The sequence below is a fragment of the Eumetopias jubatus genome, unplaced genomic scaffold (genome assembly GCF_037043125.1).
Source record: "Eumetopias jubatus isolate StellerSeaLion01/CBP00866 unplaced genomic scaffold, mEumJub1_p1.0 scaffold_10, whole genome shotgun sequence".
In the NCBI taxonomy this organism is placed as follows: Eukaryota; Metazoa; Chordata; class Mammalia; order Carnivora; family Otariidae; genus Eumetopias; species Eumetopias jubatus.
In genome coordinates, this window is record NW_028274816.1 from 81,934,023 (window position 1) to 81,960,987 (window position 26,965).

The 26,965-nt window shown below is 61.0% G+C and overlaps 4 protein-coding genes across 6 annotated transcripts; 2 read left to right on the top strand and 2 right to left on the bottom strand.

The window, feature by feature from the left end:
- Window positions 1-456: 456 nt before the first annotated feature.
- HGS (hepatocyte growth factor-regulated tyrosine kinase substrate) lies at window positions 457-15,137 on the bottom strand. 2 transcript variants are annotated; one of them, XM_028112579.2, is made up of 22 exons: window positions 15,031-15,137; window positions 13,464-13,548; window positions 13,059-13,134; window positions 12,588-12,680; window positions 10,794-10,917; window positions 9,519-9,571; window positions 8,898-8,966; window positions 8,089-8,213; window positions 7,009-7,087; window positions 6,844-6,942; window positions 6,612-6,713; window positions 5,991-6,029; window positions 5,771-5,914; window positions 5,611-5,670; window positions 4,841-5,048; window positions 4,291-4,463; window positions 4,080-4,220; window positions 3,818-3,995; window positions 2,015-2,148; window positions 1,820-1,939; window positions 1,537-1,626; window positions 457-1,159 (listed from the first exon to the last, which is right to left on the bottom strand). In XM_028112579.2, exons 1-22 carry the CDS (start codon window positions 15,065-15,067, stop codon window positions 1,049-1,051), a joined length of 2,340 nt encoding a protein of 779 aa, XP_027968380.1. In that variant the 5' UTR covers window positions 15,068-15,137; the 3' UTR covers window positions 457-1,048. The 2 variants fall into 2 exon arrangements, with proteins under 2 accessions (XP_027968380.1, XP_027968379.1); XM_028112578.2 differs by having other exon boundaries at window positions 4,841-5,051.
- Window positions 15,138-15,380: 243 nt separating this feature from the next.
- Window positions 15,381-17,692, top strand: ARL16 (ARF like GTPase 16). Of its 2 annotated transcripts, none has more exons than XM_028112281.2 (5): window positions 15,381-15,467; window positions 15,640-15,824; window positions 16,188-16,301; window positions 16,829-16,944; window positions 17,100-17,692. In XM_028112281.2, the coding sequence occupies exons 1-5, from the start codon at window positions 15,407-15,409 to the stop codon at window positions 17,269-17,271; spliced, it is 648 nt and encodes a 215-aa protein (XP_027968082.1). In that variant the 5' UTR covers window positions 15,381-15,406; the 3' UTR covers window positions 17,272-17,692. The 2 variants fall into 2 exon arrangements, with proteins under 2 accessions (XP_027968082.1, XP_027968083.1); XM_028112282.2 differs by having other exon boundaries at window positions 15,640-15,698.
- A 1,507-nt stretch (window positions 17,693-19,199) lies between these two features.
- CCDC137 (coiled-coil domain containing 137) lies at window positions 19,200-24,812 on the bottom strand. The gene is made up of 6 exons (XM_028112694.2): window positions 24,639-24,812; window positions 24,196-24,329; window positions 22,500-22,722; window positions 21,047-21,129; window positions 20,875-20,954; window positions 19,200-20,707 (listed from the first exon to the last, which is right to left on the bottom strand). Exons 1-6 carry the CDS (start codon window positions 24,767-24,769, stop codon window positions 20,489-20,491), a joined length of 870 nt encoding a protein of 289 aa, XP_027968495.2. The 5' UTR covers window positions 24,770-24,812; the 3' UTR covers window positions 19,200-20,488.
- A 171-nt stretch (window positions 24,813-24,983) lies between these two features.
- On the top strand, window positions 24,984-26,485 carry OXLD1 (oxidoreductase like domain containing 1). The gene is made up of 2 exons (XM_028112411.2): window positions 24,984-25,073; window positions 25,906-26,485. The coding sequence occupies exons 1-2, from the start codon at window positions 25,014-25,016 to the stop codon at window positions 26,323-26,325; spliced, it is 480 nt and encodes a 159-aa protein (XP_027968212.2). The 5' UTR covers window positions 24,984-25,013; the 3' UTR covers window positions 26,326-26,485.
- The last annotated feature ends 480 nt before the right edge of the window (window positions 26,486-26,965 follow it).

The following is a 26,965-nucleotide window of genomic DNA, read 5'->3' on the forward strand; positions in this document are numbered from 1 at the left end:
TCAGATAGCCTGTCTAGTAAACTAGTCCCTCTCTTCACAGAAGAGATCCAGCATTAGCTGGGATCACCTACGAGATGTTTAAAGTGTGAGAAATGTTCTGAACTCTGGGTACGAGGGGCTGAGTCTACACTACGGTAAGGTACTTTCTTCCAGACTACAACTCTGACTGGTGTAGAGTCACACTCATCCTTGGGCGCTGCGAGTCTTTGAGGAGTCAGGGCAGAGCAGGGCTGGACGGGGAGGCCTGCTGCTGGGCTCCCCAAGGGCACAGCTCCGTGGTGCTGTCTCAGGGGAGGATCAGATCTGCAGCTGCTGCCGGAGCAGTGCCCACCCCTCGACACTGACCGTGCAACCAGGCTTGGCTTGGGACAGGCTGGCCCACAGGCATGTGCCTACTCGCCCCTGTCCAGAGCTGCACCAGCTGCCCACCACCTTCCTTCTGTAGAGACACTCGGATACTTGTTGAAAGACATTTTATTATCAGTGTTCCGTTCCGTCTACTCGGGGCACTGGATGAGATGGCAGCTCAGAAGCAGAGAAGCTGGAGACAAGCCCCCACCCTCCCGTGAGGGCCAGGAGTGCATGCTGACCGCAGGGGGCCACGCCAGAGGGCTCTGGGAAGCACGCACGCGAGTCAGACCCCAGGCCGTGCGGTCTCCCGGGTGCAGATGGGGGGAGGCCCAGGCTGCACAGGAAGAGGGACCCCACTCCAGCCAGCCCTCACAGGACCTGACACACGGGGCTTGAAGGCTCCCTCTCGGAGAGGATCCCTCCCTCCCACCCTCCGAGGCCCAGCCCTGGGGAAAGAAGTCCGAGACCAACTCAGGGAGATGGGGAGGAGGGTGTGGCCTGGGGGCATGAGGAGTCAGCGGGAGAGGACAGAGGGCGGGGGCCAGGGTGAAGGGCCGCCCCCTGCACGCCGCAGGGACACTACATGGCTGCAAGAGGAGAGCGAGGCAGGAAGGCAGGGATACGACGCTAGTTAGAGACGGAGGCGGTGGTTCAGAGAACCGTAGTGTTGTTCTGGCTGGTGCGCTCCCGGCCGCGGTCAGTCAAACGAGATGAGCTGGGCTTCACTGCCCTGCGCCGGAAGGCCCTGTGCCGGTGGCGGCTGGGCCACGGGGGGTGGCTGTTGGGGGGGTCCCCCGGAGGGCGCCATCTGGGGGTAAGGCACAGGAACCATCAGTCCTCCTTCCCCAGACCCTGGCCTTCCCCCCCCCCCAGCGGCTTCTCTCTATAGAACGCTCCACCCTGGTCTCAGCCCCAGGGCTCAGTCCTGGCAAAGCCCAGCCCACGCCAGGCCTCCCTCCTCCCAGCTTGCTGTGGGTTCCCTGTTCTCATCCTGCCCCAGCGGAGACCCCAGGAGTTCCCGACCAGTGCCCACGGGGTTGAGCACGTGTGTGGTCTGGACATCTGTGTGCGCTGCTGCGTGTGTGCCGGCTGGGAAGCAGTCCTGGCCTGCACGGTCTCCTCCTCCCAGGACAGCCCCACCATCGTCCTCGAGCTGAGCTGCCGGCAGCCTTGGGAGGAGCTCACCTGCTGGTACACAGGCTGCTGCCCTGCGATGTAGGGCTGCTGGGGGGGCGGCAGAGGTGCGTCCTGGCTGGGGAGGGTGCTCATGAGACTCTGTGAAAAGAAGCGAACCCCACGTGAAGGAGCCCTGTATGCCAATAAAGGGGGGCGTTTCTGACTTGGAAAATCAAATGCCCACCAGCTAGGAGAGCCTCCCAGTGGGGAAGGGGGGATGGGCAGGAAGGCGGGGCCTGCCCAGCGCTCCCCCAGCCTCTTTTCCATGTGGACACCCCACGCGGTGTCTCACCTGCATGCTGTAAGGCTGGTAACCCATGGACACCGACTGAGTCCCCATGTAGCCCATGGCGCCGGACTGTGGAGGCTGGGACATGGCCGGGAGGCTCTGGGGGGCCTGGGAGGCCACGTTCTGTGGAGGGAAGCGTGTGATGGGAGAAGGGCTGCGGGCCCTCGCTGGGGAGGGGAGCCAACCCTGCCCGCCTACCTGATAACCCTGTGTCGGAGTAGGCTGGTAGGACGAGTAGGCTGGGCTGGCGGTGGGCCCGGTGGGGCCTTGGGGGGCTGCCTGCGCCCCGGTGGCCCCCGCTGGGTACATGTAGGCGCTCACCATGCTGGGATCTACGGAGGGAGAGGAGCAAGCTCACTACCCTGCAGGGTGACTTCTGGAACCAAGTTCACATTTCACATTCTCACAAAAGGAAAAAAACCCAACAAGGATAGGAGAGGAGCTCTAGTGCTGAATGCAATCAGAAGAAATGAACCAAACTATCGACGGGGTGTAACAGGCCGGCACGGGAGGGGTGGGGGAAACGAGCTCTTGCACCTTCTGAAACTCAGGGCCTGAAGACAGGACTACCAGACCTAGTGAGCCCAGTCAGGAGGACCTCTCCCCAGGGGCTCGGGCTGGCGTTCCTGAAACCACTTCCTGTGTACTCCAGGAACGAACAGAGCAGCCCACGTGGGGAGGATACAGCCACGGAGAGGGGAGGAGGCCCCGGGCCGTATCACTGAACCCAGGTCTGCCGTCCGCAGATGAGGCTTGTGCACGCGTGCACGTGTCCTCGCGGGCTGCCGCGGGCCCCAGATGCTGAACAACCCCCACTCGCAGGACCAGCGGCTCCCTGGAGAGGGGCTGCCTCCAGGGCTGAGCAGCGACAATGTGAACACAGAATGGGGGTAGATGGCCCCAGAGCTGGCCACACCTGGGACCATCTGAGCCGTGAAACCAATTGTGAAATGTGAATAAAATGGGTCCACGTGGATGTAAACGACGAAAGAGTAAAGAAGAGAAGTGTCTCCTTACAGTGGAAAGACAACTGACCAACAAGACGAACGAGATGATAAAGTCACTGGGTGACAAACGTTATGACAGCCTCACACATGGAAGAGAAGGCTCTGAAGCTAGTGGGTGACAACTTGGGAGGAGCAAGGATGTGTGCAAGTCTCGTCCCCACTGAATGGTTGCTGACTGCCACGGGACAGCCAGGCCCTTGCAGGAACCCCGAGAGGCCGCCTGCGCGCCTCGGGCCAGCAGCCGGCTGTGCCTTCCTGCTGAGCGCTCCAGCGACCAGGATGCACGGTCAAAACCCAGCCACAAAGACCAACCACGACCCAGAGAGGGCTGGTCTGCAAGACAGCAGGCCAGTGCTCTTTGAGGAGTCAGGGTTATGAACACAAAAGCAAAGAAAGAACATTCTAGATCAAAGATGAAAAGCAGCCAAACAGTTAGAGACAACAGCCATGGGGTTTCCTGTCTGCACAAGGGGTGTTACTGGGACTGTGTGGGAGAGCTGAACCCGGCCATCGGTGAGGTCACATGCTGTGACCGCGCTAGCAGCAAACAGCATCATACCCGCCACCCGCTCTAAAAAGGTTCAGGGAGGGCGCCTGGGGGGCTGAGTCATTGGGCGTCTGCCTTCAGCTCAGGTCATGATCCCAGGGTCCTGGGATCGAGCCCCGCCCGCATCGGGCTCCCTGCTCAGCGGGAAGCCTGCTTCTCCCTCTCCCACTCCCCCTGCTGGTGTTCCCTCTCTCCCTCTCTCTGTCAAATAAAATCTTAAAAAATAAATAAATAAAAAGATTCAGGGAAAAAAGTCCACGTGTATGTGCGCACGCCTGCACGTACGGATAGAGAGTGCAAATGTAATGAAATATTGTTTGGGAAATCTAGAAAACCCTTTGTACTATTTAACTTTTCCGTAGAACTGAAATTATAGCAAAACAAAAACGAAGGAAAAAGTAGTAGTCTGGAGCTCATCTTGGTGGGCACCTGCGCCCGCCCCATTACCTGCTCCGGCCCCAGGCATGCTGGGGTAGGGGCTGCTGGTGGCGGGGGCCGGCTGGCTCATGTACACCGTGTGCATGGGGGAGCCCTCCACTGAGCCTGCGGGGCTGAAGGTGCCCGGGAAGCTTGTTGGGCCTGAGGGCTGGTACAGCACGCCCCCGGCCGTGGGCATGGCCTGGAGCTGGGGACAAAGAGAGACGGCGGTCAGGGCAGTCCTCGGTGGCTGCAGCCCCTGGCGAGGGGTGGGCCCGGGGCGGGTGCGTGCCTGGGCATAGGGCAGGGAGAAGGCGGGCATCTGGGCGCGCATCTGGATGGTCTGCTTCTGCTGCTCCAGGCGCAGCTGCCGCTCTTTCTCCTGCTCCTGCAGGCGCTGGATGGCCAGCTGCCGCTGCACCTCCAGGTACTCCTGTGGGCACAAGGCACCATCAGGGCTGTCCACGACGTCGGCACCCCCCAGGTGGGGCCGGCCACCACACCTGCTTTTTCTGCCGCATGATCTCCAGCTTCTGGGCCAGCTGGATCTGGCGCTGGCGCTCGGCTTCCTCAGCTGCCCGGCGAAGCTTCTCCCGGTGCTCCTCCCGCAGGGCGCTGAGCGCCCCCCGGGCATCGCGGATCTGCGCCAACTTGTCCTGCAGCCCCTCATAGTATACTGTGGGGAGAGGGCAGCGCCAGGAGTGCGTGGCGTGGGAGGGAAGCACTGGCTGCCCAGTGCCGGGCTCTGGCCACCAGACCTGCCTTGACCCAGCCAAGTGCCTGTCCGCAGGGCACGGCTGGCTTCTGGGCTCCCAGGGTCAGGGCTGGGGGTGGGATTCCTCCTGGAGCTGATGGTCCTATGCTTAGTGGGACATTTCTCATCGCAGGAACCACCCCCCGTGTTGCCCGCGGCCCAGAGAGGGACTCTCGAGAAGCTGCCGCCTTCGGGGTAGTCCCACCCGAGGACCCTCTGCACGCCCACAGCGAGCGGCCAGCACACAGTGCTCACACGACACCACGCCGAGGGGCCCCCCCGTGCACTGCGGCACCTACGCCTGCGCTCGTCCAGTTGGTTGAGCAGTTCCAGCAGCTGGGGGTGCATGCTGTTGATGGACTGGAAGAGGGACAGCACTGCCGAGTCGTTGGTGATACTGCGGCCCCGCACGTGGTTGCTCTTCATGCGGTTGACGAAGGTGGTGACGGCATTCTGCAGGGCCTTCAGGAACTGCGCGTGGTTCTCCTCCGACTCCCCGTTCTGGTACTGCTGCCGGGGACAGGCGGGGGCTCTTGCGGAGCAGCCCCTTGGGCGGCGCGCCGCCCACCACTCCAGGCCCTGAGCTCTGAGCTTGCTGTGCAGCACTCGATCCTCCCAGTGGTGCTGAGGGCGCACCCTTAGCCCTCCCTTTGACAAATGCTACCACTGAGGCCCGAGGAGGCTTAACTCTTGCACGTGGGTGTGGTGCTGGCCAGGACAGAGCTGGCTGGAGCTCGGGCGGCCTCGCTCGCAGCCCCTCTGCCCCTACCCTGTAGGGAACCTGCCTCCCTCAAAGAGGCCCCAGTCTCTCAGTCCAATGACCAACAGAGCCCAGAAGCCCCAGGACAGAACAAGGACTCATCCAGGTGATTCTGGGCTGTGCCCTAGGATATTCCGATCCATTCTAGGCAGCAAGTGGCCAAGTTCTGGACCACAGCCAGCCAACCCAGAGATGTTCCATCGAGAGTTCTGGGCTGGAATGGCTTGCCCCTGGGAGGTCGCTGTGGGCAGGGCTCAGCCCCATCAGGAGAGCTGCCTGTGTGGGGCCCGTGAGGGAACCACAGCTTACCTCGCCGAAGGGGCCGCCGGAGGGAGCTATGGGCTGAGAGTCTGTCTCCGGGAGGGGAGTCTGGAAGAGGAGAGAGAGGGTGAGGGAGTCATCCGGCCTATCGCAGGCCCCCGCACCTCCAACAGGACTGTGGGCCACGGGAGTGCTGAGAGCAGTGCACCTCCAGCGCGTTGGTGGGGACCGCGTGCCCCTCCGCAGGCGCGGCGGCCGGCTCCGTCAGGGGCGCGGGTGCGGACGGGGTAGGGCTCTTGCGGGCCTCCTCCTGCTTTTTCTCCCAATAGTTCCGGTTGAGGTACCGGGCGAGCTGTGCACACAACAAGGGTCACTCGCAAGGGCCAGGGAGCAGCAGGGAAAAGCACTGCACGTGGGGGCACCCTCACCTCGGGGTCGATGTCCTCTGCCAGCGGCGCCGACGAAGTCTGGGGAGACACAGACCAGAGCAGCAGTGACCCATGCGCTCAAACACGTGCCCAGCTCCTCCCAGGCCGTCGCTCGGGAGGCTGGGACGCCACCATGGTGACAGTGGACCCCAGGCACTGGCCGGTCTGCCCAAGGGGTCCCCGGGGCTCTGTGACTGAACAAGGCGCAGGGCAGTACCCCGCCAGCCTTCCTAGCAACCACACCGCTGGTCCCAACGGTGGACTGTTCTTAGGGCCTCAGCCACCCAGCCCCACCCAGAGCACCGCAGAGCTCGCCATGACTTCCTGAACTTTCTGTCTCACCTGCCACCCACCACCTTATTTACAGAGAGGGCCAAGGCCAGAAAAAGGCAGGCTACCTTCGAGCCCAGGGTCTGCCCACCTCCTCTCACTCTGGGGAGGTCTCCAACCTTCCCAGCGTCATCTTCCCCTACAGAGGACCCCGACCTGGAGCGGAGGGCTGGGGAGGATCAGGCTGGACTTTGACCTTCATCAGCTTCATCAGGCCATCCCTTCTGGGGCAGCCCTCCCACCCTCCCACACCAAAGCACGGCCCAGGCTGCAGCCTGGGAGGGTGCTCACCACAGGCGAGGAGTACAGGCTGCCGGCCGGGGGCGCCGACGAGGCCACGGGCGCGGGCTCTGCCTTGGGGTACGTGGCAGCAGCATATGCTGACTTCTGTCTCTGCGGGAGAGGCAGGAAGGGTCCCAGTGTAGGTGGGCCGACCTACCACACTCCTCTGCCCTCCCCAAACATCTAGGGGTACCCCCCAAGCCCAGTGCCCCTGCACCGGGGGAGCCCCCCTCCAGCTCACCATCCTCTCCTTCTCCTCGGCTTCCGACTGTGACAGAGCCAGGGCCAGCTGCAGGTCCTCCTCCTCCTGCAGGGCCGTCTCATCCCGCTTGGGGGGCAACTAGGAACAGAAAGGCTGTGAGCAGGGCCTGGGGACGAGGCACCCCCAGGGACCCGGGGCTAGTACCTGGGATTGCTGCGACAGGGGGCTGGTCAGGTACTCCGGGGGCAGCTCCGTTGTGGACGACGCCTTTCCTTCTGCTTTCCTGGAGGCGAGAGGACACTGGGTGGCTGAGCACCATCCCCCGGCCCCCAGCATCCCCACGGAATGACGACAGTGGTGCCACAGGCCACACTCTGGAGAAAAACCGGCCCCTCAGACCAGCTCTGTCACCTCTGGGACGCGGGACCCCAGGCAGGTCACCTGGCCTAAGCCCCAGCCCCCTCTCCTGGCAATGAGGTTTGAACATGGGAAAGGAACTTTCCAGGGGAGCGGCCTGGAGGCACCACCTAACGGACGGATGAGCTCCCGTTGCTGACACTGGGAGCCGGACAGCACGGGCCCCCAAAGCGGCCGCACGGAGCGGGACAGCCTCATCCCGGGAATCACACAACCTGACGAACCACAAGGCCTCAGACCCGAACCAAGGGGGGCACCACACCAGCCCAGGCCCTTGAGAACCGCACAGGTCGGGACAAAGAGGCTGCACGGAGATCTGGGTCATGGAGTGCAGGACGTGTGACAGCCACCTGCCCTGTGCTGGGGGCCTGGGCGGGTCTGACGGGGGCAAGACTGCCGCAAGACGTGACCAGGACTCGCCGAACCAGACGGGAACACGGAGCAGACGTCACGTGTCCTGGGCGGACGGCTCTACTGTGCTCTCAGGAGGACACACTTCTTGGAAAACGCACACAGGGGCGGTTCGGGGACAGGGTACCTGCAGCTCACTCTCAGAGCTTCGGAATGAACAAGACATGCGGGAACACCAGTGCGGACGGGGAAGGGAGGCCACGCACTTGAGCCCAATCGCCCACAAGGCCGTGTCAACACCGAGGGACCTGGGAGGAGGCCGCACCCTGCAGGCTCTGCTTCCCACACCTGCATCTTTTCTCTAAGTTTTACTTCCAAGTTAAAAAGTAGACAAACCAAAGAACAAACCCAAGCAACTGGCTGGCAGGTCCCAGTCCTGCTCCTGGACGGCCAGGAGCAGCAGCCCGGCTTCAGGGAGCACACCCGGGCCCCCAGGGCACCCAGCAGGGAACTCACTTGTTCAGCTGCTCATAGCAGGGCTCGCACACGCGCACCTCCTTCTCGATGCCAAACTTGGGGATGGTGGAGTACTTGGAGGAGCACTTGCCGCAGAAAATCTGACCACACGCCCGGCAGTGGTGCTGTGACATGGAGCGGGTCAGGGTGTGGCCTGGTGCTGGGCCGCTGACCCCTTGCGCCCACCCTGCCCACTACTGCCCGCTGCAGAAGGCGCCAGGCCGGGCCTCCCAGGGTGGGCAGAGGACAGGCCTGGGAGGCCACAAAGACCCTAGGGAAATGGCACGTTTCCAGGTTCTCAACTGCAACCACCGTTTGGGGGGAAAAAACTCAAATTAAAAAGAAAAGTTCTCATGCATGAGCTGCTGGGAGAGAAAAGGTTGTGCTGGCAGTGGTCCAGTGAGTCTGCTCAGAAGCCCTGGCCTCAGCCTCCACCATCGTGGTCTGTGCTTCCGGAGGGAGAGACACAGTGGCTCGAGGGCCGGAGCGCACAGGCTGTTAGCCTCGAGAGGCAGCCAGGGGGCTGTGGGCCCAGGCAACACACACCCGAGCCTCCCACAGCCCCGAGCTTGGAGCATTCCTGTCCCCAGGGGGGCACAGCCGCGCCCAAGCTTCGTCGGACGGCACAGACCACTGGGCTTGGGACCCCTTGATGACCCCGCTCACCACGGAGCTGGGAGCTGGAAGCTGGAACTGCTCCTTGCACCATGAGGCCACAGCCAAGAGAAAAAGGATCCTGAGTGGGTTCAGTGGCCTCCTGGGGACAGCCGGGGGTGGGGTGGAGTCAGCCCTGTGGCAGGTACACTCACCTTGCGTGTCACCACCCCAAACTGCACTCTGCAGCGGTGGCACTCCTCAGCATCCACCCAGTCGGGGGCCTGGGGGGCAGGCAGAGTCAGGATCACACGGCCCCCACCTTCCCGGCCAAGATCCCTGTTTCCCACGAAGGGGACAAGACCCCAGTGTGGGCTCAGGGGCTGAGGTCCCAGTCTACAGATGCGAGGCAGGAGCCCACCCCAAACAGACTCTCCTTTCTGAAAGTGTGACCGCAAGACCCCCTGCAGCTCAGGGTCGGTATTTGTCTTAACTACACAAACCCGTCAGCCACAGCACAAAGGGACCTTGAGCTGCGTTCCAAACTGAGACCCCGGAGGCATGGCTGCACATCCCACACATGTTGTTTTTGAGACAAAATGGCAGCTCACCCACCGATGTTCCCTACAAGCTGGGACCCTGGGACTTCCCTTCTGCTTCCTCAAATCAGCCGAACTCCCGGGGCGCCCGGCCGGCTCAGTTGGAAGAGCTTGTGGCTCTCGAACTCGGGGTCGTGAGTTTGAGCCCCATGTTGGCTGTACAGATTACTTAAATAAACTTAAAAAAAAAAAAAAAAGCAACCAAACTCCTAGATGGCCAGCACCCCGCGAACTCACTCTCTCTGCGGCAAACATGGCATCACTCTCCTTGAACTCCGGGAAGACATGTCCTGGAGAAAAGAGACCATGGTCACTACTGGTACCACACTGGTATGCGGGGCCCTGACAGCCTCAGCTGTCCTTGCCCAGTCTGCCCCGAGACCTTCGGAAGCCACGTCCTAGCTCTGGGCAGCCACCTCCCCAAGCACACCCTCAAAAGGAGGCCCAGAGCCCCTGGGCAGCAAGCGCAGTGACCCAGCACCAGGCGAAGGCGTCCGGATGCGTGAGCTGGCCGCCCCATCCCAGAGCATGGGGCCTGGCCTCATTCGCACCACATCGAGGCCTCACAGATCTTCCCTGGACCTGCTGTCCGGCTCCTGGCCCCACACCCCAGCCAACTGTACCTCTCAGGATTCTTAAAACAGATTCCCATGCTTTTTGGAGACACAGGTCCCTTGAGGATTCCATGAAGCTTTGGGCTGTCTCCCCAGGAAAGTGCGAACATACACCCGCCATCCCACGTCCAACGTCCAGGATTGAGGGCCTGAGGCCAGCTCACCGACATGGACAGAACCTTCACCACAGTCTCCACGGGGTCTGACCCACCCGTAGCCACCAGACGCCACCCCTGCTCCACACCTCACTTCAGGGCCTCTGCACAGGTGGGGGTTGACCCAGCCCCCCCGCAACTGCCCAGTGTGAGCACTACAGTCTGAATCCACTGTCCTCCTCGCCAAGCCCCAGCAGATCTGTGTGGCCGCTGTAGCAGCTAGGAGGAGCACAGAGGAAGCCTTGAAAAGGTCCCCCGGCTGTCACAGCCCTGCTGAAGCCCTCCCAGGATTTCCCGCCGTCCTCGGGGTACCCCAGCTCCCGCCTGAGCCACTCTGGCAGGCTGGCCCCTCCTGTGCCTTGTCCCTGGTCTGTGATGGCCCCGGGGCCTCGGAACCAAGTCCTCCACAGGATGCTGGCTTGTTTACACGTTCAGGTCTGGCACACGAGCTGCCTGCTCTCCAGGCCTCCTCCCACCCCTCGTGCTAAATCAGCCCCCAGGAGGCGAGGTCCCCTGGTTTTACTTCCTTCCGAGGACCCCACCCTCCAGACTTAGCTCCTCTGCTCAGTCTTTTCACTTGTGTGTTCTCCACCACATGCCCCTGTCCTGCCCTGACTGGGCGTGAGGTCGGGAAAGGCAGCGGCTCCCAGGCCCAGAGCAGGCTCCCACTGCCGCCGGTCATGCAGTACGGTGCTATCCCCCTGCCCCGCACAGCGCGCACACACAGCCCCTGCCCGACGCACCTTCCACCTTCATGATCTGGTATGTGTCCTGGACCACCTTGTACTTGGGCTCGTTCCGGAAGGCGTGAGCCCAGGCCTGGATCAGATACAGAATCTTGTTTCGGACGTTTACTTCCACCTGCCTCTGCACAGAAAGGAAGGAGGAGGAGAATGGGAGACACGAAGGCCAGAGATGTCTCAGCATGAGGAAGCTGCAGGAAGACCGCGGCACTCTGAGCACGTGGGGCGGGCAGCGCAGGGAGGGCCCCCCACGTGGGGCACCGGGGCCACGCATGGACCCATTACCCAGGGGCAGCCCTCCTCCATGAAGCCCGGTCCCCGAGGACAAACTTGTCACAGCGGTGTGCCCACTCAGGGCCTGACTTTTCTTTAATGCCTTGGGAAAAACTGGGGAAGCCCCGAAGCCCGGTTCCCCAGGCCCACTACCCTATAACCACCTGCTTCTTCCTTCCCTGCCCCCAGGAGCTTAGTCAGTGTCAGGGGCCCCTGAGTCTGTAAGCCGGTGTGGCTCTGGCAAATGCCAGGATCTATCAGGCGGCGCCCACCAGACCCACGCTGAGGGAGCAGATGTGCAGCTGGCCGCCTTTCCTCCGGTCACGGCCAGCCTCGGTGGGCGGGGCCACGGGGGCGAGGGGGCGGCCGCCCCAGGAGCTGCCCCACGTGCAGAGCCACCACTTCCGCCAGCTTAGAGCATCGTCAGTCACATTCCTAGAGCTCTCCTGGGGACGGTCAGGAAGACAGCAGGATGAGAAAGCTACCCTGCGGAGATGCCAACTAGACTCACCCACTAGGCTTCTGGTTCTTTTCCTGTAATCCGTGTCCTATCGTGACCCTCTCTCTCCAAGGGGGGACTAACTGGCTTAGACCACATGCAGCACAAACAGGGCACAATCGCTGGATACGAGAAGTGAAGGATCTGACTCTTCTGCTCTTTCAGCCTGGATGCAGGGTCCCCAGTCAGGGCCCAGCTCGGGTCCAGGGGGGCTCTCAGCCATGAGAGGCCACGGACACCCACACAGGCCAGGAAGCTGTGGCCCCGCCCCCCAACGTAGCAGAGACAGTGTCTGGGGCTCCGCTCCTCGGCCACCACCCCGGCTGCCTCACCCCTGTGGGACGGGTGCACCCCGTACCACCCTCTCTGCATCACACAACCTGCTGGTGTCACCACCCACATCACAATCCCTGCAGGTGGGCAGCGCCAGCCTGTGGGGCCGTGGACGGTGGCCTGTGCAGCATTATTTCTCGGGGCTCTGGAGGACTGGCCCCCCTCTACAAAAGGAGGGTGTGAAACCCACTCCCCAAGGTGTCCCTGCTGTGCCGTGTTCCCCCAACCTCCCTCCATAAACACGTCAGACTCACACATCTCCCGGCTCAGAATCCTGGCTCTGCATGTGGGACCCACCCAGCCGCCCTTCGGGGCTCCCCCCAGGCCTCTGCCCACACCCTCTGCTCACAGCCACTCGCACACGCACAGCTCCTCCCCCTCCTTCTCCACAACCTGGTGAGACTCCAAGCCCTGCCCGTGGGAAGCCTTCCCCGACCCCCCGAGAAGAGCAGGGTCTCCTCTGCGTCCCCAGCACAGCACTCCGGTTTGCTTCTGGTAAAGCCCCGACGTCATCGAGCTGGGATTCGGGAGGTTCGGGGACCACCAACACCCACCTTCCTGTGCTCGTTCTGCCTGGCCCTGCCACTGCCTCAGGGGCCAGCAGAGCCCCAAAAAGGCACAGGCACAGCCTCGGGGTAACTGTGCCCTCCCCACTGTCTGGGCCTCACTGCCTCCCCCCAAGGGCCCACCTTCAGCAGCTCCTTCAGCTCCTCCATGGTCTGCTTGTTGGCCACCTCGTCGTGGACGGTCTGGCCGCAGTTCTTCACCACAGACTCCATGACCTGCAGGACCCAAGGAAGGGAAGTCTTGAGCCCCTGGTTTGGCCAGGGCTAACCTGCCTTGGACAGGCCCCTTGGGCAACCTAGCCCATCAGGAGAGTCCCCGTGGCAGCTCTAAGTCAGGATGCAACCAGCGCTGTACGTGCTCCTTCTTCTTCTAACTCCATTTCTTACCACCAGGGACAGAGACCAGAGTCAACCTCAGGGCCCTGAGTCTGTAGCTTCAGGTGGGGCAGCTGAGGCACTGCCCTCCATCAGGGCTGCTCCTACCTGCCCTCACACCCCAGGCAGGTGGGCAAGGCCCCAGGGTCACGCTGTCTCTGCCATCTGGACACTGGGGCAGCGACCCTTGAGGTGGCCAGAGTGCAGGGATCTAGTTACCTCGAGGGCGTACAACGCCACGTGAGGATTCTTGTCGTTGACTTTCTTTTTGATGGCACTCACGGCATATTTGGCTCTGAAAAAAGAAATATTGGTAAAAGAGAAAAGAAAAAAACATTACATTAAAAGCGAAGCTGAGAAAACCTCTGCCACCGTCTGGTCTTCAAAACCCCCAAGCAGATGTTAAGTACCTCCGAGCAGTGCAGAGGAACACTTTCCCTGTGCCCAGATCCCCAAAACCCCGGCGTGAGGACCGCTCAATTCTTCCCCTAAGGCCTAATGTGGTCGACGTCCATCAGGGCAGGATACTGCGGGATCCTAGAGCATCCGTGGGCACCAAGGAAGCCGGGAGTGCCATGCTGCCACCCCCCTGCTTCTGAGCAGGCACAGACCCTCCTCACTTACTGTGTGTCCCCCTGACGGATGAGGTCACAGATCTGCAGGATGGACTCCCAGTCGGTCTCCAGCAGAAGCTGGCTGGTTGCTTTGTCTACGGCAAAAACACACCATTACTGGGGCCCGTCCTCTGTGATTCCCTGGTTGGCCCCACAGCTCAGCAACATCCCCATTTAAAACATTTGGATTGAACGGAAAACCCCATGAAAATCCTCTTGATGCCCGATAATCATGAGAGTACTATCCTTTCCAGAAAGGCAAACAGCTTAGAAAATACTAACAGCAGCTACCCGCTGCGCACTCGATCCAGACACTTTACGTGATCACCGAGTTCTTAAACCACCTCCTGAGCAACGTCCTATTCCCGTCGTCTTTACGACAAAGACGGTGAAGCGGAGCAGTGAGGTCGCTGCCAAAGTCACACAGCTTGCCGGGCCAAGCCAGGCGGGGTTTCACACTACGCTCTGCCACCTCGTCCCTGAGTCCCTGGTTTTCCCCACGTTTAACCTGTCCGATGAGATCTCAGCGGGGGCAAGGCTGGAGAAGAGCAGCCTGGACTCCAGTCTTCTGCTCTAAGTGTTTTGTGGGATGAAGCCAGGAACGACCTCCAAGAAACATTCTTCCAATAACACCCGTGCTCTCTGTACGTCACAGCTGCCTCACACACACAATATGCTCTGCTCCCCCAGCCATGCCGGCTCTCCTCCCTGGAGACACACGGGGGGTCTAATAAGGTGTATCCACACATAGTGCTGATCTGGTAGTAACTTCTGGATTGATCTTTGGAGGGCTGAACCACCCCTCGGCATGCATGTTCTCAGAACAAGGAAGGTGCCTCATATGAGGTCTCCTCCAAAACCACATTCAAGGAAAAAGCAGGGCAGGCTCAAACCGACCACTGGAGCACCCAGAGCACCCACCCCAAACACAGAGCCCACCCAGTAGCACTGGGGGTGGAGGACATGCCCATAAACATGCACCTTTCTTTTACTAAAATTGGTGGCCTCCAGAAAGCCCAGAAAGGACCAGCTATCCACCTCTGACAAACAGAAAAACCACCTCCCTAAACCCCCGGGGCCTCCCCGGAGCCCAGTTGGGGACACAGGGCTGGCCTGCCTCCCAGGGAAGCAGCGCTCGAAGAGCCTGGCGGGTCCCCGGGAGGACACTACTGGTTCCACCCTTTGGAGCCCAGAGTTTGGGGCACCCTCAGTTCCCCTGCAACCTAGAGTTTTTTGGGGGGAGGAGGGGGTCTATTTGACTAGGTCACCCGTTTCCGTGACTCAGGACTCGTGGCTCAGTCAGATACTGTGGCTCCGGGGGCCGATCCTTTCCCTGGGGAACCTGCCCGCCCCGGCACAGGAGCAGAGCCTCGAGCACGGTCGCCGTGAGCGCGGGCCCTGCCCCTCCGCGGACCACTCGGGTCGGAGCCCGCGCCCAGCGCCCCGGACTGCCAGGTCCCCACACCGCCGGCGCGCCCACCCACACCCCGGGCCCCCGGGCCCGGGTCGCTCCGCGGCCGCCCCCCGGCTCCGCTCCCGGGACGCTGGCCAGCCGCGAGGGGCGGGGGCCGCGTTACCTAGGAGACGCTCGAAGGTGCCGCTGCCGCGCCCCATGGCGACCCCGGACCCCGACCCGACGCCGCTGCGCTCTCCGCTGCGAACCGGCGCGCCCCCGACTTCCGCTTCCGCCTTTCCCTCGGGCTCGCGCACGCGCGCGTCGCCGGGCCGGGCCGGGCCGGGCCGGGCCGCGAGCCGCGAGCCGCGAGCCGCGAGGAGGCGGGCTTTTCTACTCGTCCCAGACTCTGGGCGCCGATTGGGCTGCAGGCTGCACATTTTGAGGCGGTGAGCGCCGAGAACCAATGAACAGCTCGGACGTGACCCTGTCCAATGAGAGCGGGGTGGAGGGCGGGACTTGCGCCGAGCTACGGGTGCCGGGTGGAGTCGGGAGCCGTGATGTGTCTCCTGCTGGGGGCCTCGGGCGTCGGGAAGACGCTGTTGGTGAAAAGATTGCTGAATATCCTTCCGCGCCGGGCGGGGGGGCAGGGGACCGGTGCGGGCGTCGGGATGCTCCCGGGGGAGCGGGGATGGGGTCCCGGGGGCGGGGTGCTGGGTGTGCCGGGCGTGCCGGGCGGGTCTGGCCGCCGCCCGCGTTCTCTGCCCGCCTCGGGATCCTTGACTGCCCGCACAGCTGAGCTCTGGGGATGGGAAGGGCGATCTGGGCGATCCTCCCCCGACGCGGCCCACGGTAGGCCGCCCCTCTCCCGCAGGTTTAGCAGAAGCGGGTACCTTTTACGGTTTGCAAAGCGCTTTGGGTTGTTTTAAGTGGAAGCTGGAGTCCGGCGGGTCCGTGTGTGAATGCAACCCTCGGGAGGTGAGCGGGGTGTCACGGGAAGGCGCCTGCCTCCTGGGACAGAGCTGCGGTGGACGTGGGTGCATGACAGGGGCCCCGAGCCGCCCGCCCCTCACGCTCTTCACCCTGCTTTCTCTGGTCGCCCCAGAGGCGAATCCCACTGATGGGTGTTGGAGCTGCGGCCACAGCCAGCTCTGAGGGTTAGGGTGTGGACCTTTGGAAGCCACTTTAGCCTTCTTTGCTTAGGGTTGTGCTTTAGGGTCTAAGCCCTTGAGAACGGGCGTATTGGGGTTTAGATCGGTGTAGAGGACGGTGCACGTTCCTCTCCAGGAGCTCCCAGTGGGGAAGAGCTTGTGTCCTTAATGCGTCCTGGTTTTTTCACAGGTGGGCACTGACCTTACTGACATCGTGGTCCCAAGAAAGATTACCATCCGGGAGCTGGGGGGGTGCATGGGCCCCATCTGGCCCAGCTACTATGGAAATTGCCGTTCTCTCCTGGTAGGTCATGGTCCCATGAACTTGTTTAGGGGTCGTGTAGTGCTGGACCTCCCTCCGTACAGGCTGGAGTTTGGGTTCCTGGGCTAGTCAGCGACTTCCTTTTGAGAATCCAGCTTGATCCCTAGTGCTCCTGTTCCAGAGCTGACGTGAAAGCTCATGCGGGGCTCCCGACAGAAGTATTTCTTCTGTGCCAGGAATGTGCTTGCTCTCTGAGATGTTCTCACGCGTGGGTTCTTACGCTTGACTTCTCCGTACCTTGTCCCATCCTAGCAAGGCCTGTGCCCCAAGGCCCAGGACCCTTCCTGGGAGCACGGATGGCCATGCCAGCAGAGACCCGTGTGGGTGGAAACAAGTGACAGCAGGTCACTCTCGTGCAGCTCATTTCCCTTTACTTCTGCTGACCCCAAAGTCCTTTGTTTCAAAGTCACTGTGCTGTTCTGAGCCAGGTCATGATATCCAAGGAAGGGGGTCTGGGAAGGACTGTCTCCCTCACAGGTGGCACCGGTCTGTATTTTCTTCTTCCCTAGTTCATGATGGATGCGGCTAACCCCACTCAGCTGTCTGCTTCCTGCGTGCAACTCCTGGGTCTCCTTTCTGCGGAAGGACTAGCAGAAGCGTCGGTCTTGATACTCTTTAATAAAATGTACGGGTTTGTCATCCTGGAGGAGTGTGGGGGTGCCCCCCCCACGAGGAGCTCCCTGGAGCGTAGCCGGGAGGGTGGTTCATGGGGGGGGGGTCCGGTGGGGGTTGGGATGGCTTGTGGTAGCCCACCTTGACAGGGCGCTTCTTCCACTGTAGTGATGTGCCCTGTTACATGACCGTGGAGGAGATGAAGTCCTTGATCAGACTCCCAGACATCATTGCCTGTGCCAAGCAGAGCATCAGCACAGTGGCAGTCAGCGCTCACAAGGGCACCGGCCTGGCGGAGGTGCTGCACTGGCTCCAGGACACCCAGGGGACTGACAGCTGACAGCTGACCTGCGGGAGGAGACCGTGACGGGCCGGCTCTGTGGAGGGGCCAGAGAGCCGCCCTCTTGGCCTGCAGAGATCTGTTCTCATCAGGGACAGGATGACCCAGCACAAGCCTAGGGGATGGGCTCCTGGCCTGAGTTGCCGTGACGGGTAAACTGAGGAACCCCGGTTACAGAAACTCCTGCCAGCTGGCCTCTGAATGAAAAGATCATCCCCAGGGCTGGGAGAAGACAACAGGCTTGCAGGGTGGCTGGGCGACCTGCTCCCATCCCGGGATGTATGTCCTTCCCACAGGTGTTTGGACTGCACAGCCCCACAGACTGGGTCTCTCTGTAGAGTTTCTGACAGGCTGACGATGTGACCCCCACTGTATGAGGCCGTTGTCATGGAAAGAACTGAGCCTGGAGTCAGAACGGGAACGGTGTTTTCATTAGTTCATCTGCTTAGTGCACGTTCATCGCCGAGGAGGGCATAGGGGTCCCGCAGGTAGGCGAGAGTGGGGGCGGCTCTGATAGAGTGCAGGAGGTCCTGACAAGCTCACCCTGATTTCAGCTGAGGGGGCTTGCGGGAGGACAGGGTGTATTCGTGTCCTAGGGCCTCCATAACAAATTGCCACTTGGCTTAAAACAACCCAAACTTACGCTCAAAGTTCTGGAGGTCAAAAAACTGATAGAAAGTTGTCAGCAGGGTTGGTTCCTCCTGGAGGCTCCGAGGGAGGATGCATTCCTTGCTTCTTTTCTGGCTTCTAGTGGCTGCTGATACTTCTCGGTGTAAGTTGGCTTGTGACTCAGAACTAAACCCGTCTCTGTCTTCATGTGGCTTTCTCTCCTTATCGGGACACCTGTCACTGGATTCAGGGCCCACCCTAAATCCAGGATGATCTTGAGATCCCTAATTACATTTGCAAAGACCCTTTTTGGAAAAACGGGCATGCTTGCATGTTCCCAGGGTACAGGGAGAGGTCTGTGTGGGGCTACTGTTCAGCTTGCTGCAGTCGGTTAAGAAGCCCTGTACACCCGGGTGTGGTTGTGTTTTCTGCAAGTGGCTTTCTCCATCTCAGCTGGCAGTTGAGGCTAGTTAGGCTGTGAAGGAACGCCAGACATCTGTGCTCTCCCGGCGTGTAGCGCGGCGGCCTGGCCTCAGCCGCGGGGTTTCCAGTTGGCCCCATTGTTGCCGGGGGCGGGGGGGGTGTTCACGTGGGGGTTGTAAATGATGCCTCAGCAAAGCTCTCGCACAGTCTGCAGGGCCACGGGGGCTCCAGCCCACCCCCCGACCCTGTGGATGCACTCCTCTGTGGGAGGGTCGCGCAGCCACGGATGCGAGCGGCCTCCACCCCAGGGGTGCAGTCCTTGTGGATCTCACACAACTTGGCACCCCGCGTGACAGCTGCCCTCTGCCCCCCGCTTTAGAAAACGTCAACACAGTGCGCACTCAGCAGACAGGCACCTGGCTCCGTCTCTGGGGGCGGCCCCCAGCGCGGGGCTCCTCTCAGATTTGGGCCTGGTAACATCTCATGGTTAAGGCAGCCTGAGCCGGGTTGGTGAGCTTTCGGGACACTCTGACAGGCCCGAGGTGATTTCATCCTCCATGTGAGCTATGAACCTGGTTTTGAAAGGCAAACCCTCCAGCCACAGTGCATTTCCACCTTCCTGCTTTCGTGCCACGCTTGGCCATGGGTCCGGGAGCATGGGTTTTTCTCAGGGACTGCGTTCACCCCGGTCTTGCCGTCCTGCCCACATCCTGGAATCCTACTGTGGGAAGGGTGCCAACCACCGAAGGAGCGGCCATGCTGCCCACCCCACTGGCACCTGTGATCTGCCTCCACAGTGGCAGCCAGCGTCCCGAGCACCTATGTGGGGCACAGGGCCCCTACCACACACAAACACCCCTGAGATGCTAGCCCTGGTCACAAACACACTTCAACTCAATTTTTTTTCTACTTTCTTTTTTTTTCTTTAAGATTTTATTTATTTGAGAGAGAATGAGAGAGCACATGAGAGGGGGCAGGGTCAGAGGGAGAAGCAGACTCCCTGCTGAGCAGGGAGCCCAATGTGGGACTCAATCCCAGGACTTCAGGATCATGACCTGAGCCGAAGGCAGTCGCTCAACCAACTGAGCCACCCAGGCGCCCTCAAGTTTTTAATTTGGAAAAAAACAAACACAAAACATTGTAAAGGATGCAAACAGGGAAAGGCAAAAAAGGATCCCACAGAAGCTACCCCACACTTTCTGTAGGGCCACCATGGCCAAGGCTGAGACATGGCAGTTCCTGAGCTGTCCAAGCCCGAGGAAGGAGCCGAGTGCTGTCCTCACAAGGATATGAGCAGTAGGATGCTCCCCTTCGTGTTCCATTGCCGAGAACCCTACAGTCTCAGCACCCCGCGCCCCGCGCCCCGCGCCCCACAGCTAATCACACTGGTAACATCTGGGTGCTCCCTCCTTTGGCTCTGGTGGGAGATTCAAAGCTTGCCAGGCCCTGCTGTTGGCAGGAATTCCCCACATAACCCTTTCAGCCTCAGGAAGGTCCCGGGCCAGGGTTCTGTCCTTGCCCTCAAGCTGCTTCAGACCTGCTCTTCTTTCCCCAAACACTCGAGAACACAAACCTCCTCTCAAACCCACTGGGTGTGGGTGGTGTCCTGTCTCCATATCCCAGTGAAAGCCTGGGTGGGCTGCACCTGCCTCTGCAGGGACAAGGTGCCAGAAGCAGGTCCTGGTGGCCTAGACCCTGACCCCTGCCCCCCTCACCCCTGCTCCGGCCCACTGCCCGGCCCGTGCTTCCAGCCGAGCTGCGCTGTTGAACCATGCGGAGCTTCAGTTACAGATTCAGCTGACCCAGTCTGCACTGTCTCCAGCGGACTGGCGTCGAAGCACAGGATTATGGGATCATCCTCCCTAAAGCGGCCCTGGCTTATCTGAGCCTGGACCTGTGTAATCAGAACAAAGCTGCGACGAATGATGCTAGGTGTGCCTGACTGGCTGTGTCCCAAACAGGTGCTGGCCACTCTGGGCACTTGGGACAGATCATGCCCTGTGAGGAACAGCCCAGTAGATGGTCACTCACAGAAAAGCCATCTTAGGGAGAAAAAACGAGAGAGCAAAGGCCCAGAGCCTCTTTTGCACTGGAGAGCGAGTACGTGGGGGGCCTGGGGGCCCCAGCATGTTCCAGGCCATCCACGTCCTCCCCAAACCCAGGTGTGGAGGCCCTGGTCTTGCCGTCACAGACGCGTCTCTGCCTTCTTCCTGGAAGCCAGGTGGGGAGAGCAGGGCGGCTGCGGTGACCGAGCCCCCTGCCGCTTCTTTAGTGCCCTGTAGGCCTGCACGGCCCGCTCTCTCTCCTCCCCAATAATCCGCTGTCGGGCCAGTGACGTGGTCAGAGGCTGGGACGTGCCACCAGGGCTCAAAAGCATCCTCAGCATCAGCGATTTCTTCCCAGGCTAAAGAACAGAGACGGAAGGTTGAGGCACAGTTCGGGGAAGAGGGGAGATAAGAAAGGGCCCGTGTTGGTGCACCAGCTGTATGCCCAGTGAGAACGTGGCATCCCGCGTGTAGGCCCCGGACCACACGGCCCTGGGGGACAGCTGGGGCAGCTGCCCCTGCTTACCTGGCTCCAACTTCTGCTCGTCCTGGGCTGGGCGGTCAGCTCTGGGGGCTGCAGGGCAACCTCGCCGAACTGCACCGTGTCTGGAGGGGCAGAGGAACACAACCCATGCCTCTGGCCACGTGGCCACCCATCCGCTGCCCCAGGCCCACGCGATCGCTTCAGGAGGACCTACCTCGGAGCAGCTCCTGCTCCAGCCTTTCTGCGGCCTTCTCCTCCCTCCGCCGCCGGACTCTATCCAGCCGCCGTTTCTGGAAGCTGGGGAAGAAAGCACAGTGCCGTTCAGATTCCCCAAGTCTCATCTCACGGGACTCAGAAAGCGGAGGTCACCCATGCCCAGGAGGATGCCCCACAGCAGAGCCCAGCGAGCTGCTGCCAAGTCCCCACTCCGGTGACCGCCTGCCCCCCACAGCCGGGTGCTCGGAAGAGCAGGCCGCCGGGGTTCCAAGGCCGCATTCTTGGGGGGCACAACTGTGCCCCCAGAGCACCTCTGATGGCATCTGGAGACGTTCTGGGTTGTCCCAATGGGGGGGGCGCTCCTGGCACCTCACGGAGAGGCCCAGCTGTCGCTCCACACCCTGAGCGGCCCCCACCCCAGACAATCTCTGGCCCCACGCATCGCCTGGGCTGCTGCATCTGAAGGGTCTCCCCAAACCCAGGTGTGGAGGCCCTGGTCTCGCCATCACAGACGTGCAGCGCTGTGTTTGGGGGGTGGCTGTGGCCCCAGACGGTGTGTGGTTCAGGTTTTCTGTGACGTACTTTTCGTCACTTGGCCTGACCACGAGCGTAAAAGCGCTCAGATGCGGACAGTGCCACGGGACTGCAGAGCATCTCCAACTCCCACAGCTGTGACAGAAACTCCCGATGAAAGCTTGGGTCCGCCCATCTCAAAGGCTGCAGTTGTGGCAGAAACATCTCAAACAGCCCTTGTTTGTCAAAACCACCTCCCCGCCCATGTCCACAGGCCCAGGGAGGTGGCACAGGGCTTCCTTCCCAGACTTCTCCAGGGCTGGGGGGCAGGGGAGCTAGAGCAGGCAGTGGGCCCCCTCCTGGTGCCAGAAGCTGCCCTCAGGAGCCCTGCAAGGACCTCATCTGAGCCCCCGCTGGGGATGCCAGTATCCCTACTTTACAGATGAGGCACTGGAGCTGAAAGGGGTCGCAGGACTTGTGTGGACGGCACAGCTGAAGGCCCTCAAACTTCTTTTACGGAAAGGACCCCAGTCCAGGTCCTCGAGGAGGCGGTGTCAGCCAGTCAGAAGCAGGGGAACCCCAGAGCTGTGTGGGATCCCCCAGTGGCCAGCAAGCCTTCCTGAGGGACCACCAGCCTCATCTTTTCCCCTCTCCCTATTGCAACTGGCCAGGGTGGACAAAAGGCCCTTGACCTCATCTGGCTCTTGGGCCCCCTTGATGCTTTTCCAGAGAAAGGCAAAGACAAATCTGGGCCTTCAGAGTTCCGTGGGCTCGGAGACTCCCTGAACCCCCAGGGTTGAAAAGCTCTGATGTACAGAAAAACAGGTTTTCACTTCTCTCTGTGCTCCCCCTGAATTGGGGTGGGGTGGGGCTCCCCCAGGAAGAAAACACTATCGATGCAGAGAATGGTCAGGGGACCCCGACCCCACCCCACTCACGCTTTCTTCTGCTCTGACTTCTCCTTTTTGGGAGCTTCCTGCACCTCGGGCTGCCGGGCCACCTGGTTCTTGCTGAGGAAGAGCACGTGCTGGGCCTCTTCCTCCATTCGCTGGATGTAGGCCCCGTCAGACTCCCACTTCCTCTGCTGGAACTTGGGGACAGCGATGTCTGGCTTGGCTCCTTTTGCTTCCTTCTCCAGTGTCTTTCTGAAGGCTGCCTGGGCTGAGACCAAAGAGAGAGGTCAGGTGGTGTGGTGCCAGGCTGGCCAGGGCCACAGGGAAGGAAGACCAGACTCAAGCGGGGGCAGCTCGGACACCCATGGGGATGGGAGCCCCACAGCCCACTGCTGCAAGTCACAGATGTCCAGCACAGCTTAGTTGAGAAAGAAAACAGGAAAGAACCTGAATGTTATTTCATCATCAACGGGGGACTGGATGAATAACTACCCTATCTTCATGTAAAGACTTCACTGCACAAACCCAGAACATTACGCAATGCACAGAATGAACATGTAAGTTTCCTATCCTAAGTATGTGAAAATGTGCAGGATACTTCTCTTGGGCAGGCACAGCAGAAGATGAACAGAGGTTTCTTCAGGGCAAAAGAGCAGGACTCAGACACAGGGAGGGAGGCTGTGCCATACATCATACCTTCCACCCGTCTGCTTTACCACGTATGAGTTTATGTCTTAAATCACCAAAAACAAGAGCCAGCTCCGTAAAGCACAGTTCAAACTGTGCCTTCTTCTGCTGGGGCCGGTGTGCATCCTCTACTTCTCACCTTTCCTGCCTCTTTCTGTCACTGTCTCTTTGATGCTCATATAACCCCCAACGAAAAGCATGAGGTTTACAAAGAAATTATAAAACAGGGCGCCTGGGTGGCTCAGATGGTGAAGCGTCTGCCTTCGGCTCAGGTCGTGATCCCAGGGTCCTGAGATCGAGCCCTGCATCGGGCTCCCTGCTCCTTGGGAGCCTGCTTCTCCCTCTGCCTCTCTCTCTCTCTCTTTCGTTAATAAATAAATAAAATCTTAAAAAAAAAAAGAAATTATAAAACAGCATTGATGTAAAAACAATCTCATATTTGAGAAAACAAATGTAAACACACAGAACGCCAACATGCTGGACTCCATTCCTCAAAATGCCCCGAGTGTTATCTCTAGCAGAGGCTGACAGGTGGCTACCCAACCTGGCCCTGGGTGAGGGGTTGGAAAGGTAAGTGTTCCAGGGGGGCTCTCATCAACTCCCTCCTTAACCTCCAGAAAACATCCACTCTTTCCCCCTATCGTTTCTGCACTCCCGTCCAAGAAACAGCCGTTTCTCACTTGCAAGAGCTTCCCTGGCCTGCCCTGTCCGCTCCCTCAATTGTTACACAGGGATCTTTTCCCAAAGTCACTCTGAACCCACCATCACTTCTGATGGATGTCCACTAGTTTGGGAGGGGAACCAAAAATCCTAACAGGAGGCCCCAAGGGCTCCTTCTGGAGCCTCATCCGAAACCACACTGCCACCTGCTGCCAGCCACCTCTGTGGCCCTGGTGACACCAGCCTTCGGTCAGTGCTCCACAAGCCCCTGCACCGTCAGACCACTGGGTGTCTGTGGATCTCTGCTGCCTGAAGCACGATTAAACGTTTAGGCAATTAAGTGGACTGGGGCACACAAAGCTGTATGGCCACCCAGCATGAGCCTGCGCGTTACCTTGTTTCTTCCTCTTTTTGTTACTGATGGGATTTTTCATCTCCTGGCGGCTCCTCATAATCTCTCGGAGCCGGAAGGGGATTTCCTGCTCATCCTGGTTCTTAGGCTTGCAATTCACTTTCTTTTTTTCTTTGCTGGGAGCGAGAACAGGAGAGTGAGACGCGTCCTAAGTTCAGCATACGCAGAATCAGAGACACTGAAGCTGAGCCTGGAGAGCGAACCTGGCCGCCGGGGGCGCCGGGCGAGGACGCATCCTCACCGGAGACTGCCCCTGACCTGGGTTCTCGCAGGTCGCTGGGGTGAGGGGTTCTCCCGGAGCCCCAGGAGGGCAGGGACCGACCCTGGAAGTGGCTCCTGCCACTCCGGAGACCCTCACGCCTCCGCTCACCCGGCCGATCCTCCCGCGCACCCTCGGGTAGGGACTGCGCGGCGCCGAGACCCACCTGCGCGGTCCGGGCCATGGCGCTGAGTGCTGCTTCCCCCGCAGCTGCTGCTGCCGCCCCTGCGGCCGCCCCGGCCCCCCGGGCCCCACCGGCCCCACGGGCAGAGCACCTCGGGGCCAGGGGCCAGCCATCCGCGCGCCGGGCGCTCCCAGGCTAAACCACTTCCGCCTTCCCGCACAGTCCCGCCCCGCGACCCCGCCATTTCCGCTTCCTGCGCTTAGGTCTGCGCCCATTGGGGGCGGTGCCGCTCCTGGCGGACCCGGAGTGGCCAGAGCGCCTACCGCTCACGCCGCCTCGGGCGGGGCCCGGGGCTGCGGCGCGCGTGCGCGGCGGGGCCCGGGGCTGCGGCGCGCGTGCGCGGCCGGGCCGCGGGTGATGCTGCTCCGGAGCTTGGTTGGGGGAGGCCGCACGGTGGCCGCCGCTGCCTGCGGTCCGGCAAGTATCAGCGGGACCGGAGCCGGGGCGGGGGCCGGGGCGCGGCGCGTTCGGGAGGCGGGGGCCCGGCAGGGACCGGAGACGCCCGGCCGCGCCGCCTGCTGTCGTTCCTGTCTTGGCCGCGGCTCCGCGGGAGGGGCAGCCCTGCGCTGGGCCGGCCGGTTCGGCAGTATCCCTTGCATAGCCCCTTCATCGCTGTCTTCCTCCCAGGTCATCCCGCAAGGGTCCCGAGGGCAGCCCCCCCCCCCCGCCACCGGGCACAGCGGGCAGCCTTCCCTCCCTTCTGCGGCCCCGGCCCCGGGGTCCTGTGTCCTGCTCCAGGGTCTCCGGGGCCTTCCACACTGACTGCCACCGCCCTGACCTTACTTACTCATTCTGCTAACTCCTGCGAGGAGCACGAGCTCGTTGTTCACTGCGGCTTCCCCAGGGGGTTGCACACAGCCGGCGCGCAGGGGATACTGCCGAGGGGGTATCAGCATAGTCAGAGGGGCGCTCGGCTGCACTGGTTGGAGAGGGAGAAGCAGCTGTGTGGCCCCAGCCCGCAAGCTTCCACCCCGCACCCATTCCTGCCCGAGGAGGTGGGGTTCCAGAGTACACCCCACCCCACCATCTGCTGGAGTGTGCACCCAGTGCCTGTCCCTGAACCCATTTCTCCAGCCCTTACGTCCACTTTACAGAGGGGAAACCGAGTGTACAGATGGAGTAACTTGTCTAAGGTCTCCTGGGAGATGAGGAAGCGGAGAAGCACCTGGAGCCCCCTGCCAGGGACAGGAGGCTGAAATTTCCCTGGAGCTGGGGGCTGGCAAGGCCTTACCAGCATCTGTCTTCTTAGGGGCCACGTGGACCCTCCAGCTGGGACAGGTGCCAAAGGCTTCCTGGAGGCGGCAGCGTTCTTTACAGGCCGCATGCCTGGGTCCAAGTCCGTGAAGGCCACAGAGATTTTGGGAAAGACCATGTAGAGGAGGGCTCTCAATCAGGTGCAGATGGCACAGGGCAGCCCAAGTCGTCCTTGCCTGGCAGGGGCCCCCCAGAAGCCCTGTATCCCCCGCCGCCTGAGCTCCAGCCCCCCACAAACTGCTGCATGAGTGGCTGTCCCAACTGTGTGTGGGTGGAGTATGCAGATGCACTGCTGCGGCATTACCGAGACGGTGGTCAGAGGGCCCTGGCTGCCCTCGAGGAGCACGTGGCTGACGAGAACCTCAAGGCCTTCCTCAGGATGGAGATCCAGCTCCGAGTGAGGAGTGGAGGCTGAGCCGACTTGCCCAACACCCACACCAGCTCCAGCCTGACAGCTCCTTCTCAGGAAGCAGCACGGAGCTTTACCCGTGGCCCTTCGTGAGGCCGGAGTCAGGAATAGAGGGAATTATTTAATGACTTTATCTGAGAATAAATAAGTCTCTATGGTGATTAGACGGAGGCTTCTGTGTTTTTCTCTGTAGGGCTTACATTACGTTGTCAAAGAAAGCAGGTGCAGCTTGCCATTGAACTTTTATCGAGAGCCTGCAGCTTTCACCAACCTGTAAGGGTGAAGTAAGTTCCATTTTTTTGACGATCCACGTGACGACGACCCCAGGAGTCCCCTTCCATGTCCCAGCACCCCAGAAGTCCTGCCCCAAGGTCAGCTCTGGTTATTCTCGGTGGCAGAGGGAGGACCGTCTGGTCCCATGAAGTTGCTATTGGCAAAGTCCTTGGCAGGCATGAACACCTGTAGGCAGCCTGGGAAGGGCCCCATTCTTCCAGCTGCAGGCCTCCTTGGGGAGATACCCATTCACCAGTAGAAGGCTGTGGATCAGCCCACAGGGGCCTGAGCCTCCAGTCCTTCCAACCCACTTAGACATGATGATCGAGGCAGTTGATCCGGGTGTAAGGACCCAGAGGCCTCCAGCATTAGC